The sequence below is a fragment of the Varanus komodoensis genome, unplaced genomic scaffold (genome assembly GCF_004798865.1).
Source record: "Varanus komodoensis strain SLA01 unplaced genomic scaffold, ASM479886v1 scaffold29_1, whole genome shotgun sequence".
Classification (NCBI taxonomy): Eukaryota; Metazoa; Chordata; class Lepidosauria; order Squamata; family Varanidae; genus Varanus; species Varanus komodoensis.
The window spans coordinates 604,054-620,040 of NW_025335759.1; the positions used below are offsets into that span (position 1 = coordinate 604,054).

A 15,987-nucleotide genomic window follows, 5' to 3' on the forward strand; every position below is an offset into this window, starting at 1 on the left:
TATCCTGCACTCTAGGCTGCTTTGCAGCAGCCGTGAAACCAAGTTCCTGGCAAGTGTGACTCAGGTGCATTGAGTGCTCACCAGGAATCAAGCCCCACACACTCTGCAAAGAGTGTTCCTCTTGCACACTCCCTGCAACAGCCTTTGTACTGCAGCACCTAATGTGAAAAGTGTGTGACCTTCTTGCTGTGAGCATTCATGGTTTTCTTCTCAGCTTGGCTCACTTTGCAAGAGCAGGCCTAGCATGAAAGGATGTCTACAAATAATGGATGGTCAGATTCTTCTAGCATCCATCCCAGCCCTATTCAAAATCCCTGTTTTGCATGCTGCAGAAGCCATTTTGAAGCAGGGAGAGTTCTTCACATGCACCATCTTTTAGCAACCAGACAGTACTGAGGACTTGGACAAAGAGGCTTTTAATAGAGGTGTTCAGAGAGCAAGTCCAAATTGACTCACCATGACTCTTCCACGATAAGCCCAGCTGACCAATATCTCCAGGCCATAGACCTGAACCTTGACCAGCTTGTTGAGGGATATGGGTCCACCCACTTGGCCTGCATTCTGGACCAAGACCTGGAAGTCAATCAAACCTTGGCTCTTCTTGCTGAGTCCTGTTAATGTGTAGAGACAGGTGCCCTGGAAGTTAAAACTCTGCCCATCAAAGCTGTGATAATGAGAGTATCCAAAGGCAGAGCACTTGGCGTAGTCTGTTGGATAGCAGTCCTGTAAGCCATTCTCCACTTTGCATTGTTGCCCATCCTTGCAGCTGGCAGGCTGGCATTGCACTTGCCTGCTTCGCGGGTCACAGATGCAGTGCCTCGTGCAGGTGCTGTCCCCCCAGAACTGCTCATTGGGAGATAAGAGGCGGTCTTCAAAGAGACACCCACAGGCAGCCTGTGGGATGCATTGCCCAGCGTCCAACACAAAGCCCTCATTACACTCGCAGGTCTCCATGCACTGCGAAGAGTTGCAGTCGGGAGGAAGAGCTTGGTTGTTGCAAGTGGCAGGACAGGCCGAGCCACAGAGCATGTATTGGCTGTTCTCAGGGCAGGACAGAGCTTCAAGGAACAGAAAAGACAAAAGGGAACCGTTTTCATTCCTTTCCGGTATTATTTTGTCAGACACTTCTTTGGGAGTTTCCTCCACACAGTGGGAGCTCCAGGTTTTCATGGACACTTCTGCAAGATAGCTTTAATGGGCACACTCCCTTACTGAGTCAACTTCCTGGTTGTCATTGTCAGCAGTTGCTCCTGAGAAGAGTCACGCTGGACCAGACCAGATCCATCTGGACCAACTGTGACCAACCAGCTGACCACAGGAATCCCACAAGCAGGATGTGAGTGCAGCAGCACCTTCCCACCCAAACCACTGGTGTCCTTGGGCACCTTTCCTCTTTAACTGGAGGTGGCATAGAGCCATCAGATCCAGTGGCCATTGACAGCCTTCTCCTCCATGAATTCATCCAACCCCATTTTAAAGCTATCCAAATTGGTGGGCATACACTTCATCTTATAGGAACAGGACAAGCAGCAGCACCTGCAAACCAAATCAGCTGCTGTTTACAATTTTTACATGGAGCACAAGAGCAGAATCTTTGGGGAGCAAAGATGACCATCTGGGGCGGGGGGCAATTCCAGCCCTCTGGATGTTCATCCCTAGAAGACCATGCCTCTTCCCCAGTCCCATCCCTTTCCCCCAGCCACTAATCTTTTGCTGGGTTTGCATTCACCCTGCACTCTAAGAGCTTGAAACGCCTCTCCTAAAGCTGAGTTGCCAGTGGTGTGAGCTTTCAGTTAAAATACGTATTTTGCACCTAGCCTTTTTTCTCATTGTGTCAGTCACATGAAGCCCCAAGAGGTTCTTCAATGGAATTTGGCCCCTGGACTGATGGAGGAGCCACACCCTGACCTAGAACATCTGAAGTATACCTCATACTTCACTCTGCCACCCAAAATCTGCTTTGCATGTCTGTGAGTTATTGCTTGGGTTTGGGGGTTGTTTAAATCTTTGTATTATATGTATAGATTAATATAGAAATGATGATCTGGGATTGGACCACCAACTTGCAAGATACACAGTGCTCATGAATCCATGTTTTACAACCATAAGAGGGGCTAATTCTTAGAGAACTGACCCTATTAAATTTAGCACACAACAAACCTGCCTCTAGCTGGTCCAGATGCAAATGAATGCCATTTTCCATTTGGAACTCGCATCCCATAGGAACAAGGAAAGTTTGGCTTTTGCTTTGGCACTCCAATGCTGAGCCCACAGTGAAGCAAGTCAGAAAAGAAAGGCAGGTGGTGGAGATGGACCACATTAACTCCAAGAAGAGTTAGACGAAGGCAATTTTCCAGCTATAGTTTGCTCCGGAAAGTTGAACTTTTGGGGGGCCTTCAGAAAAACGCACTCAGTGGACCTCATCCTCCTCACCATTACCTCTTTGACACCGGTCTTTTATTGTGTTAACCAGTGGCCCAAATTTACACCTTGTAGAGACTCAATGAGGCCTTTACCTATGCCTAGCAGAAATTAGAGCTTCAATGTCAGTGGGGCAGTGAGTTGTAATCTGAATTTCTAAGGAGCTATCCATGGTGCTGAATCTGTTTTGGTGGTAGTTGGTGCCCCACCAACCCTGGAATCCCCAATCTCCACTGGAAACTCAGAGCTGGCTGTCTACCTTCTCCTGAAAACTCTTAAGGAAATACCACAGCCTCCTAAGGTAGCCTGCTTTGCTGCTAGAATGCTTGTATGCTTAAAAATATTATCTGCTAGAAGATAACCTGTACCTTCTTCAAGTTAAAATGCATCTACCCTTACATTCTGCCAAGCCAGAAATGCAAGAAGAACTGAGAAGCAAAGTTTCTCAGATGATGGGAACGTCTTGGTTTTGTCCTTAACATCAGAAATACGTTGCCACTGAATACAGAAGTTTTATTTAGCTATCACGGCCAGTAAACATTGGCAGATATATTTTCCAGGTTTTTTCTAGCCTTTTTAAAGCCATCTAAACTTATTATTGTCATTGTAACTGAGATTGAGATTGTCAACATCCTTACATTTATATCCTGCTTTTTTTCTTCTTGCAAGGAAGCCAAGACAGCTAGTGGTTCATTGTTATGTTTTGCATCAAAGAATCAAGGTTGGACTAGAGTTAGCAATTCAACAGGGAAATGGAGTCTGCCCACCAGAATCACAGACATTAACATTTTTCATTAATTAAGAAAAAATCTAGCCTTTGACAAGATTTCAAGGCATTGCAGTGATATATAGCAATCATCATGTCATAAGCTGGCCTTCCCCATTTTCTTCCAGGTATCTTGGACTACAACTCCCATCATCCCCAAATGCATGATCAGGAGATGATGGGGTTGTAGTCTAAAGCATTGGACATGACCCACATTGGTGATTCAACCAAAAGAAAATTTATTCCACTCACAGCAGCCTGTAAGTCTCCTCCAATCTGATAAGGTTGCGCCTTCACTCTGGCAGGCATCAGCGTAGCTCTTCAGTGCTTGGCATAACACCTCTTGGTGGCCTTTATAGATGTACAGGTCATAGGCACAGTTTTCAAGAAAGATCTTGGGATCAACAAGGGGGTGACATTGGCTAAATGGACCGTTCTTTCTCTTGCTGATCCAGCCACAGAAAGGTTCCGCTTTGTATTTCTTCAGCATATTCGTGGTGACCTCGCTGCATTCTCCACGGCAATCACTCCAGCAGAGCTTGTCTCCATCCTCCACCTTCCAGCTCTTTCCGAATTCTTCAGGGCTGAGGGCCAAAGACCCACTTGGGGTCCTAAAATCATCGGTGGGGTTCCCATTGTAGTTACCACACAGACCACAGATTTTCTCAGAGAAGCTTCTGGAGATCTTCACCAACAGCTGGCTGTTCCAGTCATAGGAGACCCACAGGGAAAAGTCAGTTGCAACGAAGACAGAGGTCCCTCTCTGGTAGAGCCTCAGTCTCCCATCATGCAGGGAGATGGGCAGCCGGGACCGCTGATTATTCACCTGGTATAGCAAATATGATTATTAACTGTTAGTGAGTGGTTCTTCTGACAGGGTGGCAGATGGTCTTTCCAAACTTGATTATCTAAAGGTATATTAAATGACAGCTCCCAGGATCCCTAAGTTGGGCTTGACGGAAGCTCCAATCCAAAATATTTGAAGGGCACCAGGTTGAGAAACTCTGCCTTATATGTTAACTGGCTACTAGAGACATGATATGAGAAATGGTCACTATAATTAAGAGAAAAGAATGATGATGCTTACCCTGACTAGGCCATATTCGCTTCTGGCCACGCTTATGTTATAACCATAAACCTGGACCATCACCAGCCCAACATAGGACACACTCTGAGTGCCCCGCTTCTCATTTTTGGCTGTGATATGGAAGGCTGGGAAAGTTGCATCCGGCCCACAGGTCTTGGCCATGGTGTAGGTGCAAGTGCCCATGAAGTTGTATTGCCGCTTATCAAAAGTCTGGTAGTGAGGGTCGCCCTGGGCCCTGCAGGTGGCTGTAGAGCTGGACATGCATATTGGTTTGTCATTAATCATCTGGCAAAAATGATTCTTCTGGCACCGAATGGAGCGACAGGAAGATGGTGGGAAATGCTGTAGGTCTGGCAAGAAAAGCCAACAGATTAGTGTAACAGTAGGGAGAAGAGGAATGAAGTGGGGCAGGAAGGGAAATGGGGGGAAGCGAAGGACAGGACAGATGGGGAGATATCCATGGAAGTGAACAGGCAGGGAGGGATCAAAGATTTTTGATTTATACTTCAATCAATGCCACAAGTTAGGTTCTAGAATACTGATTACATTAATTAAACAATTTTCATGTCATAGTACCACTCAAATATGTAGGGAAAAGGGTGAGAAGATTGTCCTGAAGATCCCACACCTTTGGTGTAGTATTAACACATTTCATGTATACTTGGAGAAGGTCTGGAGACCACCTTCTGGTCACCATTCACTTCTTGAATCAATAAGTCTCACATCATTTCTGGAAGATGACCAGGTTCAGCTTTTAGCAAGCCTTCATGGGAAGTAACTTTTAGGGGCAGCCACTGAGGTTACCTTTCCTGCAAACTTGGCACCGTGCAGAGATGAAAACTATTTATTTATTTATTTATTTATTTATTTATTTATTTATTTGGAATTTTTGTATGCCGTCCCATTCGCATAAGCCTCAGGACAGCTTCCAACATTATAAATAAATACATATATATAAATACATACATATATAAAATATAAAATCCGGAAACATCCTGGCATCTTAGGAGAGTGCTCTTTGGTCAGTCTTAAAGGTCCTGCTGGACCTCTGCAGTGGAAGTGGCCTCTAATTCAAGGGCGAGCAGAAGATTGACTGGAATCTACTAATGGATCTTTGGAAGATTTGCCATAGATCAGCAAACAGCTTCTCTCCAGTTGATTAGCAAGATCAGCAACAACTCCCATTGTTAGGTGGTGGCTATTTAAGGTCTAAAGTAATAGCAACTCAGATTTAGGTTTTTCATATGGGTCATCCCAGTGTATGGTTCATAAGGGGAAGTACTGTCTCTTCACATACACCTCTAAGTCACCATTTTATGTCTGGCTCCTGTTAGTGGATGTTGGGGTTCTAGGGAAAACAACAACAAAGTAGATCCTCCCCTGCTCTAAGGGATATTGGACCTTGGTCCATCTGAGCATTATAAAAGAGCTTGGGAATACGTGAACAACATAGCAATAAATACAAACATACCCAAGAATGAGGGAGAAGGAAACGTTTTAGGAATATCTGATTCCTCCATTTTATTTTTCAACATAGAAGGGGGCGTTGGAGGAGTGAAAGCCCCCCAGATGATCAGGAGGAGGATATCTATCCCTCCATTGGAATAGGGTGAAAAGCATTTTACGATTTTATTTTATTTTTAACTTGTATTAGATCACATTAATTTTTCCCTCCTCCTTCCAGCCCTTCTCCAAGCTTAATGACTCCATTACTCACCTGTTTTGCAGAGTCCGGCTGAACCGTAGGCATTCCTCTCAGCAAGGCCAAAACTTAGCACACCAAAGTGGTTAACTGGATCAAATAGTTCATGACTTGTTCCTTCCTCCCCAAGGTAATATTCACTCCAGGAATATTCTGTTCCTGGAATCGGTCTCCAAGAAACAACACCCAATGAGTGTTTGTCTATTGTGATACCACCGATGGCAGTGGTCTTTGCAATGATGTGCACATAATTCTCAAAGTTTACCTGTTCCTTAACAGAGTAGTGTCTACAATACCTGGATGTGTCAGGGATACTAATGAAGTAGGGGTCAAAATTGAGATGAGAATGGATACCACCGGTGCAGAAGAGGAAGACCTGGATGCCAACGTTGGCTGTGATATAGATGGGACTAGAATGGGTGACTTTCAGCTGAAGCACCTGCCCAGCCACAAGGTTGTAGTTTCTATGCAATCCACCAGAGACACAAGTGAGTGAGGTGGTCTGGGAAGCAACTACATATGCAAGGTCAAAATTCATCTGGAAGGACAGTGGGGGAATAATGAAGACCCGGCCCCAGATAGGCACTGGCAACAGTTGTTCCATCACATGATTGCAGTGGGTATTCTTTTGGGCACAAGTATGCCCACTCAGCACTGCCACAGGCTTCTCTGATTTGATGAAAGTGCCAGAGAGATCTTCAAGGCTCTGGAGCTGAATGGCTTCATAGGGTGAAAGAACAACATTCAGCTTGCTACCTGCTGGATAGGTCTTCTTCCGAAAACTCACCTTACCCTTGAGGTGGATTTCCACTTTTGTTTGCTTTTCCCATGCAATGACAGAGAATTCCTTGTATGTGTTTGGAAACTCTCCCAGAGGTGTGAGGACATAGTATTCCACTCCTAGCTGATTGACAGGGTAGACAACCATAGTGTCAGCTGAATTCTTCTTTGAGCTGAAGGCCAACACGGTGACATGGCCACTTGATTTCACCATGACTGTCTTGCACAATTTAGCAGTGCCACCCATCTCCAGATAAGTTGGAATCTTCACCACTGCAGTCTGACCCCGAAAGATGGTCAGCTTACTCATCTGATAGAGTTTGCAGATCCAAACGGAGACAAGGGTGGAAGGTAAGTGACCTGAGATAAAAAGCTGGAACTGAGCTTCAGAATAGTCCAATTTGTAGTTTTGCATGAAAGCTGTGATGAACACCTGGCCAGTGGGTGCTGTAGCATGGAGGACTGGAAGGAATGGGAAAAGCAGGAAATCAGTGTTGAGGTTGCAGTATGTGCATCCTTAGGGAGGCTGAAACTCCCTTGCTTTCTAAAACTGCTGAAGGTAAGAAGAGAGAACCCTGAACATAACTCATTGGGCAAGTTCGCACTACACAATAAGCCACAATGGATCTTTTAACACTGTTCTTTAAAGCAATAATGTAATGGTAATGTACTGTCATCCAAACCCTATTGTGGTATTTCCACATGGTACAGTTGGTCTTAAGGAACCGCAAACAGAAAGAACAGTGTGTTCTACACTTTCATAGTACCATAATGGCTTTTGTGTTTACTGTACCCAGAAAACACAATTCATCACGTTATGACCAGAACTAGAAAGCAGCTTGGCAAAAGCTGCCCGTTACCACTTGTGCCAAGTGGCTAGCCACATTCTAGTAGGAGAGGTTGCTGAAGGTGAAGGGGAAGTGGCAGGGCCAACCATGCAAAATGCATCCAAATATTGAAATTTGTAGCTCTTAGTGCCAGTAACCAAGCCTTAAAAGATGTGTTTCAACCATTCCATTCCTTTGACCTTTTTTTAAACAATATTTTAACAATTTTTAATATCATCTATAGGTTTTTTAAATTGCAGCCAGGGTGAATCTGGATTTTATGTGCACTATTTGTACTGGGTTTATTTATTATATGCAAGTTGTCCTGAGGCTCATGCAAATGGGATGGCATACAAAAATTCTAAATAAATAAATAAATTCAGGATGTGAGAAAATTGCACAAAAGCTGGGAAAGCACCCAACAGCCATTGTCTGGGGGAAGGAAAAGAGTCCATGGTGTTCTGGGGGAATTTAGGACAGATTAGAAGTACTTGGATTCAATCTGGTTTAAAGTTCCTACCCCGACCCTAATTCCTGTGTATCAGTGGGGCTCTTCATTCAATGCAGCCACAGTTTACAGGATCTATCCATGGTGCTGAATGGTGGTAACCTTATTCTGTGGATGAGGTTCAGTACCATGAACAGTTCAGAAGAAAGGGCTGAGATGGATGAGAAGCCCAACTGGTACAGGAACCACCAGCTTTGCTGACCGTATACATAAAGACAGTCCACATTTTAACATTTCTGCTGAAGGCAGCTTGTCTTTTCAGCAGTGTGCTAGAGATGCCGGACAAATCCCCATGGCCCTCTCACATGCACTTATAAAGCTTCGAAGTCTCTCAGCAGGGGTCCCCCATCACCAACCTGGCACCTTTGCACAAGCACTGGAGCCCAAACACCCCAGCAAGGCTCACTAGCATTGGCCATGACATCTGTGCAGACCACCCTGTCAAGCATTCTGTGGCACTGCGGGAGCTGAAAAGTAGCTGTAGCTTGGTGGTGTGGCTAAAGCCAGCATTCATACTCCTCCCATCCCTCTTTCCTTCTGGAATGGCTAACGTGAATGTTGACCAAAGAAACAGAGCTTTGGAATAACCAGCGCAGGCCTAGTCACTCTGCTTTTCAGAGTGATTAAGCAAGGCTCAGTGCTGACCCCACAAAACAAAGGTTGGTTGCTGAACATTGACAATTTGCCTAATTGGAAGCAAATCTCATTAGGGGAGTCAATGTCTGTTTTCTTAGGAACTTTCTTGATTCTGACCTGCTGCCCGTTGTTATCTGAGCAGATAGATTGTGAGTTACTAATCAATACTTGTTAAATCCGTTCATCTCCATTTCATAGATTGTCAGGTGCCAATGGATCATCATTCACTGAATGATGGAACGAGGTTTCGAGCAAATTCCCATTTCCAGAGAAGCACAAATACCCTGTCCCAAATGTGCATTTTCACCTTTAGTCTAGGGTGGAAATATGCATTTTTGGTCTTTTTATGCTCTACAGCTTTAAAAAAATGAGGACAAGTTAACAACAAAAGCAAAGACAGCCTGCAAGTCCACAGAATCCATGCTGCTCAGGGAATGCTGGTCTGCTCTACAGTCCATGGGCCTGAGTCATAGAAACCTGGGCTCACTTGAATCCTTCATGGATTTCTCTGACAACCCAGATCCCAGCATAGTTGTAAGCCATGGCTGAGACACTGTTCCCACTTACCCTTGAGCAAGGCCAGGCCCACAGCAATCTGTAGAAGCATCCTTGCCCCCATGGCTGTAAGATAAGAGAATAAAGAATGATTAAGGACCATGGGAAGGGCATAATAATAAGACATAAATGGTGGCCAATTGTCCACAGCATGGGAGGCAAACTAGAACAGCAGAGCTGGGGAGCAGTTCAAGGTTTTAGGCAGGCCATTTTTCTTTTGCAAATAGTAATACTGTGTTAGAAGATGCCCCCATCTGTAGGGCTGCATATCAAGTGTCTGCACCTGGGCAGCAAAATGAATAGGCAGGCCCACAGTTCATGTCGTCCGAGTTGTCTACACCATGGTAAGATATAACTCTGTATAAATTATGGTAATTATTCCTAAATTTGCAGCTTGATATGTATTAGCATATCCAAATTTTATGCAAATCACCATTCTCCTTAATCCTTTTTCCTTTGCAAGGTAGGTACAGCACCAGAGATAGCTCCTTTGAAGTTCTGACAAAAGGGTGGAATGGACACACTGACATGCAAGCCCCCAGCCTCCACTTCTTGCAAGAGTCCCACAAGGTCCAGCTAGACAAGGGGCATCTGACTCCCAGACTGGCTAGAAGAATTACAGAGCTTGTTGTCAACATCTGGTATTCAGAGCTGTATTGTCATACAGATGGAAATTCAACTTAGCTATCTTGGCTAGTAACTACTTATAGACCCAGCTTGTACAAATCTGTCAAATCTCACTTTTAGAAATGTTGTATTTGCTATATCTGCAAGGATTACCTTGATTAATCACTTACAGTAAATTGATTAAATTCCTTTTAACAGAGGTGCCTCTAAGTAAAAAGAAAGCAAAGTTAATTACTAATACTAATTGAAGATTGAATCCGGATTTAGTCAAACACAGGACAGTCAAACACAGATTTAGTTAAATCTGAAATTCCTCAGATTTATGCTAGTCATGTAGCTAATTGGTTACAATAAGTCTGTAGCTAATTCTGGATCCAGCCATGTGTGTGTGGTGTTCGCTGAGAGCATCATCATAGAAGAAGCTTTCTGTCTTGCATGGTGCAGAATGCCTTTTATTTATTCATTTATTCATTTATTTGGAACACTTACATGCCGTCCTCGGGGCGGCTTCTGAGAACACTTGTCTTAGCGAGTACATTGTCATCTAAGAGCAAACAATGCTTCACATGCACACACGCACACACACTTTCTTCAGAATTACTGATCTTTACTAATAAGCAAATGCATTAAGTGAGGATTGTCCATTTGATCCATCAGTTATGGTTCTCCTAAGTTCTTCCATACCAGGGGAAGAAGGTAGGAAAAGCCTGCATTCTTTCACACTCCCTGTCCGTTTCACAGGTAGCTGAACAGAAGTGATGACTTACCCGCTGGGGAGTGCCTGCCTTTCTCAATGCCAAGTCTGCCAAGTTTATATAGAAGGGAGTCCCCAACCCATTAAATGTGCAAATGTGGCAAGTTAAATCATTGCTTCCTGGAGGCGGGACAGAAAGCCTGGTTATGAGTCAACTCAAATTCAGTTCTCCTTAACCTGGATGTGGTTGAATTGTTTGAAAAGAGATTAGTTCACAATATTACATTTTAGTCCAAAGGCTTTTGGGGGTTCTTCTTGACCTTGAATGTGTTCCCAGCCAAGCTAAAGGAACATTTGAGGGCACCTCCTTTTGTTACCCCATCCTATACATGCCTAAGCAGAAACGTAACCTGCTACTATGATTGGTGTGATTTGCTTCCTGCTAATTTTGAAAAGTACTGTGGCCTCAACTCTTTGGGGAGAAAAGCAACCCTAAATGTCCTTAACAGTGGAATCCTATATCTGTCTATTCATACTAAGTACTGCTCATTTAATGCAATTTACTCCCAGGTAATTATAGGATTACAGTCTTAATTGCCAGGTGAACAGATTTGTCTATTTCCAGTGTGCATCAGAGTCACATGCCCATATGTATGTTCAGGAATGTGTGGCCTTTGACCACAGAATGTGTTCAAACACATGAAAACCACTGATACCTTTTTTTTCCAGTTATGCACCTTCAAAATGTGCCTGAAGTGAGTTTGCAAGAGATTTTCTACTTGAGTATCTCTTGCACTATTTCAGCTAAGAATTGAAATGGCTCCACCTCCAGGCAAATGCTGGAGAAAGTCCCTTGTCAATTTCATATTGACAGACTTCCAGGGGCAGCATCACTTTGATGAGTTCCCAAGTCTTGCTAACCCACACTAAGAATAAACCACCATAAACAACCCAGCTTGACAGTCTATCAGGCAAGTTTTTGCTGCTTGGGCCAGGTAGCTCCCTTGGTATTTTAAATGGCTCATGTTCTTGAAACAACTCCTTCAAGTTTGAACATTTTGTCAAGCAACCCTGAAAACAAGATGCATTGGAAATAATGCACCCCAGGCAGCACTGTTATAAATCTTAGGGCACAATCCTTCCAGGGTGATTATAAGCCCTCTAGCCTGGAGGCTTATGGGCATCCCATGCAGAGCGGGAAAAGCAAGGGAAATTATCTTTGCCTCCCCAGTTCACATGCTCTGCATCTTTTGCTAGGTGGCCAAGTCTAGCTATAGTGCTTTAGAGGAGGAGGGAAGGAGACTACAGCAGCTTTGGGATACCTTGAACCCTGACCGCTCTAGTCTGTCCTCACATCCCTTTGACCTCGCAGCTGGTGTGGTTCTTCTCACACAGGCTACAAGAGGGTGGGAGAGGGCCTCAGAATTCGAGTTCCCAGCTCTGAATTTGGTCAGCTGCCTCCAGACTCAGAACTGGGAATACATTCTATACTGTGACCCCTCAGACAATATTGAAGGACCAAAGGGTTGTCTAATATTTCCCACAAGCTTGCTTGTTCAGTAGTTTGCTAAACCTTCATGTCAATATTTGCTGCCTCCTTTTCACTCATCGCAATCATACCAACAACAGATAATTAATTCTTTATTGACTGAAAGCATATACAACAGGAGGATTAAGAATTCCCCGCCAAGCTTTTTCTTCAGCACACACATTTGATTTATGGTATTTACTGCATTTGGTGATGTTCTATGTCTGAGAGCCTTATTGAAAGACTTACTCATGAATGAATCAAACTTGTCAAACAATAAGGACGTTCCCATCAGGGCCAGTGTCAAGGGCAGACATGCTTCAGCCCTGCCAAAGGCCCATACTCCAAGCCAGGACCCACTATGAGGGGCCTCCTGGAGTTGTCCCTCTTGATCACTTGCCTCTTCTCCATCCCAGACAACTGTTCGGAGAAGGGGGCAGAAGAGCAGCAGGTGCAAGAAGGTAGCAGCTCCCTGGCTCTCTGTCCATCAAGCAAGCAAGCGGTAGGCGTGCTGAGAAGGTGGGCAAGCAGTCAGAGCAGCATGGAAGAGGTGGGCCCATTAAGGGAGTGGGTCCATGGAGGGGGTCTTTCCCAAGGACATCCAAAACCCTGGAGGCAGCGCCACTTTGCAGCCATAGGAAGCCCATGAAGATAGCTTTGATTCCAGAATGCTATGGCCCTGCTAGGTCAGACCATCTCGTTCAGCTGTCTGCATCAAGGAGAAGACAGTCAGATGTGTCTGGAAGCACATGAGATTATCATGACAAAAGATGGAAGGCTATGGCTAAGAGCGCTTCCATCTCTTTCGGAAAACTTGCACAGGTAAGATTAAGAATTCAGCAGCCCTTCACCATTTATGGCAGGACTGCAGAAACAGACCTGGGGGGCAGACTTGGCCATCCTGAGGTCCCAGTCTGGCCTATGTGGTCCCACCCACTCCACCCCACAACTCCATTCCTTTGGCAGCTTCCTGACTTAGGCAGTTTTATCTGCATTCTTAATGTTAGTAAGTTCCCCATTCTTAAGTTTAAAACTTAGTTACCGGTACTAATAGTTTTAACCCTCATCCTACACACATCAACAACGGCTCAATTTGCATCCTTGAGATAATTTTGGAGGCAAGAAAAACACTCACAGAAACCTTTGTTCAGGGTGGAATTTTCTCTCAATTAACAAAAGAGTGGTTTTCAGCTATCAGTAAGTATGGGGAATCTAAATTTTAATTCTTCCTAAGGCTGTGCAAAATTGAAAAAGAAAAAAAAACCCCTATAGCAATAACAGGCCCACTGATTTATTTTTGTAGCATAACAATTATGTCACTTCCTAACTTTAAAAAAAAAAATCATAGCACAGCTTTCCCTTAATGAATTTTAGTTCTGTTTGCTGGAAGCTTTAGCAAAGAAAATTAGAGCTTTAAAAGGAGACAAGATTATCTGTATTGAACCTTGCTGTGTGCCTTTCTGAGGAATCCTGCTGTTTGGGGTGTAAAAGTACCCCACACAGCTATGCCTATAGAAATTCTGGGATACTCTTGTGCCTTGGGTGCATTTCTTTTAGCCAAGGGTGTTTGGGGTGTTTTGAGGGTGTTTTGGAGCAGGCAGTTTGTGACAATATCCTAGAAAATTGAATCAGAATTACTTATTTATAAATTATAGTACAGAACATGAGCTAGGAAGATTTTGGTTACTCCAGAATGCAGGATAAGTTACAATGTACAGGTACCGCTGTTATTTTAGCCCCACACCTCTTGCTGATGCCTTCAAAAAGGGCAGCCTCCAAGATCTTCTCCAAAAATGAATGTTATGAATGGCACAGGTAATTTGTTATCAGTAGTTCTGAACCACTTGGAGATTTGTAATATTAATCTGTACTTAAGTACGATTGAAAAATAAATGGCATGTGATGCTAAATGCAGCTTTCTACCTAATAGGCAAATAAAATAGCATCAGCTGCAAGGGGTGGGTTACTAATGGCATCAGTTCATGGGAAAAAGATGTAACCCTTACTTCCCTGTCTGGCCCCTGGAACACCACCACCACCACCCCGCCGCCCCCAGTCTGGTATTTGCATTGGGAGGAAATCTATCATCAGCATAAGTAGATTTGTCAACTCATGATAAGCTTTGCAGGGTGTGATGTTATGCAAAGTTTGCAAATGGCAGCTGCCATGTTTTGTCCACAAGCTGGGCAGTGTATGGGAAGAAGTGGCAGGGTGAAGTTGCTGGAAATGCCCCTAAGAGGAAATCATTTTCACTCTAAATCTAGGAGACAAACTTTCTCAGCCCCACCTTCTCTCTACATGGGCATTCTTCCAAAAAGGTCAAATAGTGGACATGATGCCTCCTTCAGCATTGACTAAGCATCCCTTCCCTGCATTTGGAAGTGATCTAATCCTTCGCATGCACCAACAGAGGCACTAAAGTGCTGGATGCTGGGAAGTGAGCACAACCTGGGTAGCAGAAAAGAAATGTTGATAGAGCCAGCGGGAGTTCCTTTATTGCAATGATATTCTACCTTTTCCTCTTACAAGGATTCCAAGGCAGCTTCCCTGGTCCTTCTATTTTATTTCATGAGAGGCCTGTGAGGCAGATTAGGCTGGCAGGCAGGGGCTGTCCCCAATCACTCGGTGCGCTTCATGACTGAGACAGAACTAGAACTTGGAGCACTCAAGTCCCTCCACCACTACACCACACTGGCTGTCCTTTCAGCTGCTTTAGGTTGCCCAATGGCTTAAAGAAAGACAAATGCCACTTCCACCATTTGTCTCCATCGTATTGCTAGTGCATAGCTCTCTTATTCCCAATCATAAATGGAATTAAAATTAAATTAGAATGAGTGGGAAAATCAGGAGGGCTCCATTTGGGGAGGGGGGCATCATAGAAACCGAGCAAGTCAGCAGGGACCTCCCAGGCCATCTAGTTTGACCCTCAGCTCCATCCAGCTCTGCTCATGACATGCCTTCCACGTGCATGTCCAGCCTATCCTTGAACGCCCTCACTGATGGGGCTTCAATCATAAAACTCCCTTCCCACTCACTCACATACAGATTCCTCTATTATTGAATAGCCTGCACTGTTGACTAAGCCAGCCTCCCCAAACCTGGTGCCTTCTGGATGTTCTGGTATAAATGTCCCAACAGCCCTAACCATAATCCAAGGCCTATGGGATTCATAGGAGCTGTAGCCTAAATCCCTGCAGGGCACTAGACTGGAAAAGGCTAGACTATCACAAAAGATGCCTTGCATGCATCAAAAACTGAAGGTTCTCCGAGTCCAGCTATGTGAGGATGCCAGCTAACACAGTAAAATCATTGTTGTCTTATTAAAATTACTAATTGTCTTCCTTTCAGGACAGAAGTTCTCCCAAAGTGGAAAAAGCAATAATGCATAAAATCAGCGCACAATCAACATATTGATCTGACTCACTCTAGGAGACTCAACAGTTGAGCTTTGGTTTTTCCTTGTTTAATAAACCATAGAATTAAGTGTTCCTATCTATTTGCATAGGGTTGCTCTCTCTTTGCACCCGTCCTTGGCCAAGCACTGGGTTCCAGTGTCTGTTTACATGCACAGGACATGCTCCCCATGTGCAAGCACCTCCCATGCCCTTTGCCCTGAACACATGGAACAATATATGCACAGGATAAACAAGCAAGCCCATTGTACTGGACTCTTTCTTTCAGGAAAAAAAAAATCCCAATAGAGTTATATGCAGATTTACTGAAAAGAAGAGAGGCTAAAAGAGGGCTCAGTATTTCAGTTGCAGAACTGGAATTTAATGGTTTAGCCTGTCAATATGACAACTTCTATTATTCTGTCCTTGTGACCCATGACCAAGGTTTTCACTGGTTTTTACTT

At 44.2% G+C, this 15,987-nt stretch overlaps 2 protein-coding genes across 2 annotated transcripts in view; one reads left to right on the forward strand and one right to left on the reverse strand.

Annotated features, from left to right (window-relative positions):
- Window positions 1-9,346, reverse strand: part of LOC123026024 (Fc fragment of IgG binding protein) — a 28,882-nt gene extending 19,536 nt beyond the window's left edge. Inside the window, exons 1-5 of the mRNA XM_044435259.1 lie at window positions 9,295-9,346; window positions 5,992-7,218; window positions 4,275-4,624; window positions 3,440-4,013; window positions 457-1,058 (exon numbers count right to left, since the gene is read on the reverse strand). Coding sequence (XP_044291194.1) covers window positions 457-1,058; window positions 3,440-4,013; window positions 4,275-4,624; window positions 5,992-7,218; window positions 9,295-9,346 — 2,805 coding nt within the window. The remainder of the gene's footprint in view (window positions 1-456; window positions 1,059-3,439; window positions 4,014-4,274; window positions 4,625-5,991; window positions 7,219-9,294) is intronic.
- A 3,146-nt stretch (window positions 9,347-12,492) lies between these two features.
- The window catches only part of LOC123026026 (IgGFc-binding protein-like), a 41,142-nt gene continuing 37,647 nt past the window's right edge, over window positions 12,493-15,987 (forward strand). The window contains exon 1 of the mRNA XM_044435260.1: window positions 12,493-12,592. Within this exon, the coding sequence (XP_044291195.1) occupies window positions 12,493-12,592 (100 nt within the window). The remainder of the gene's footprint in view (window positions 12,593-15,987) is intronic.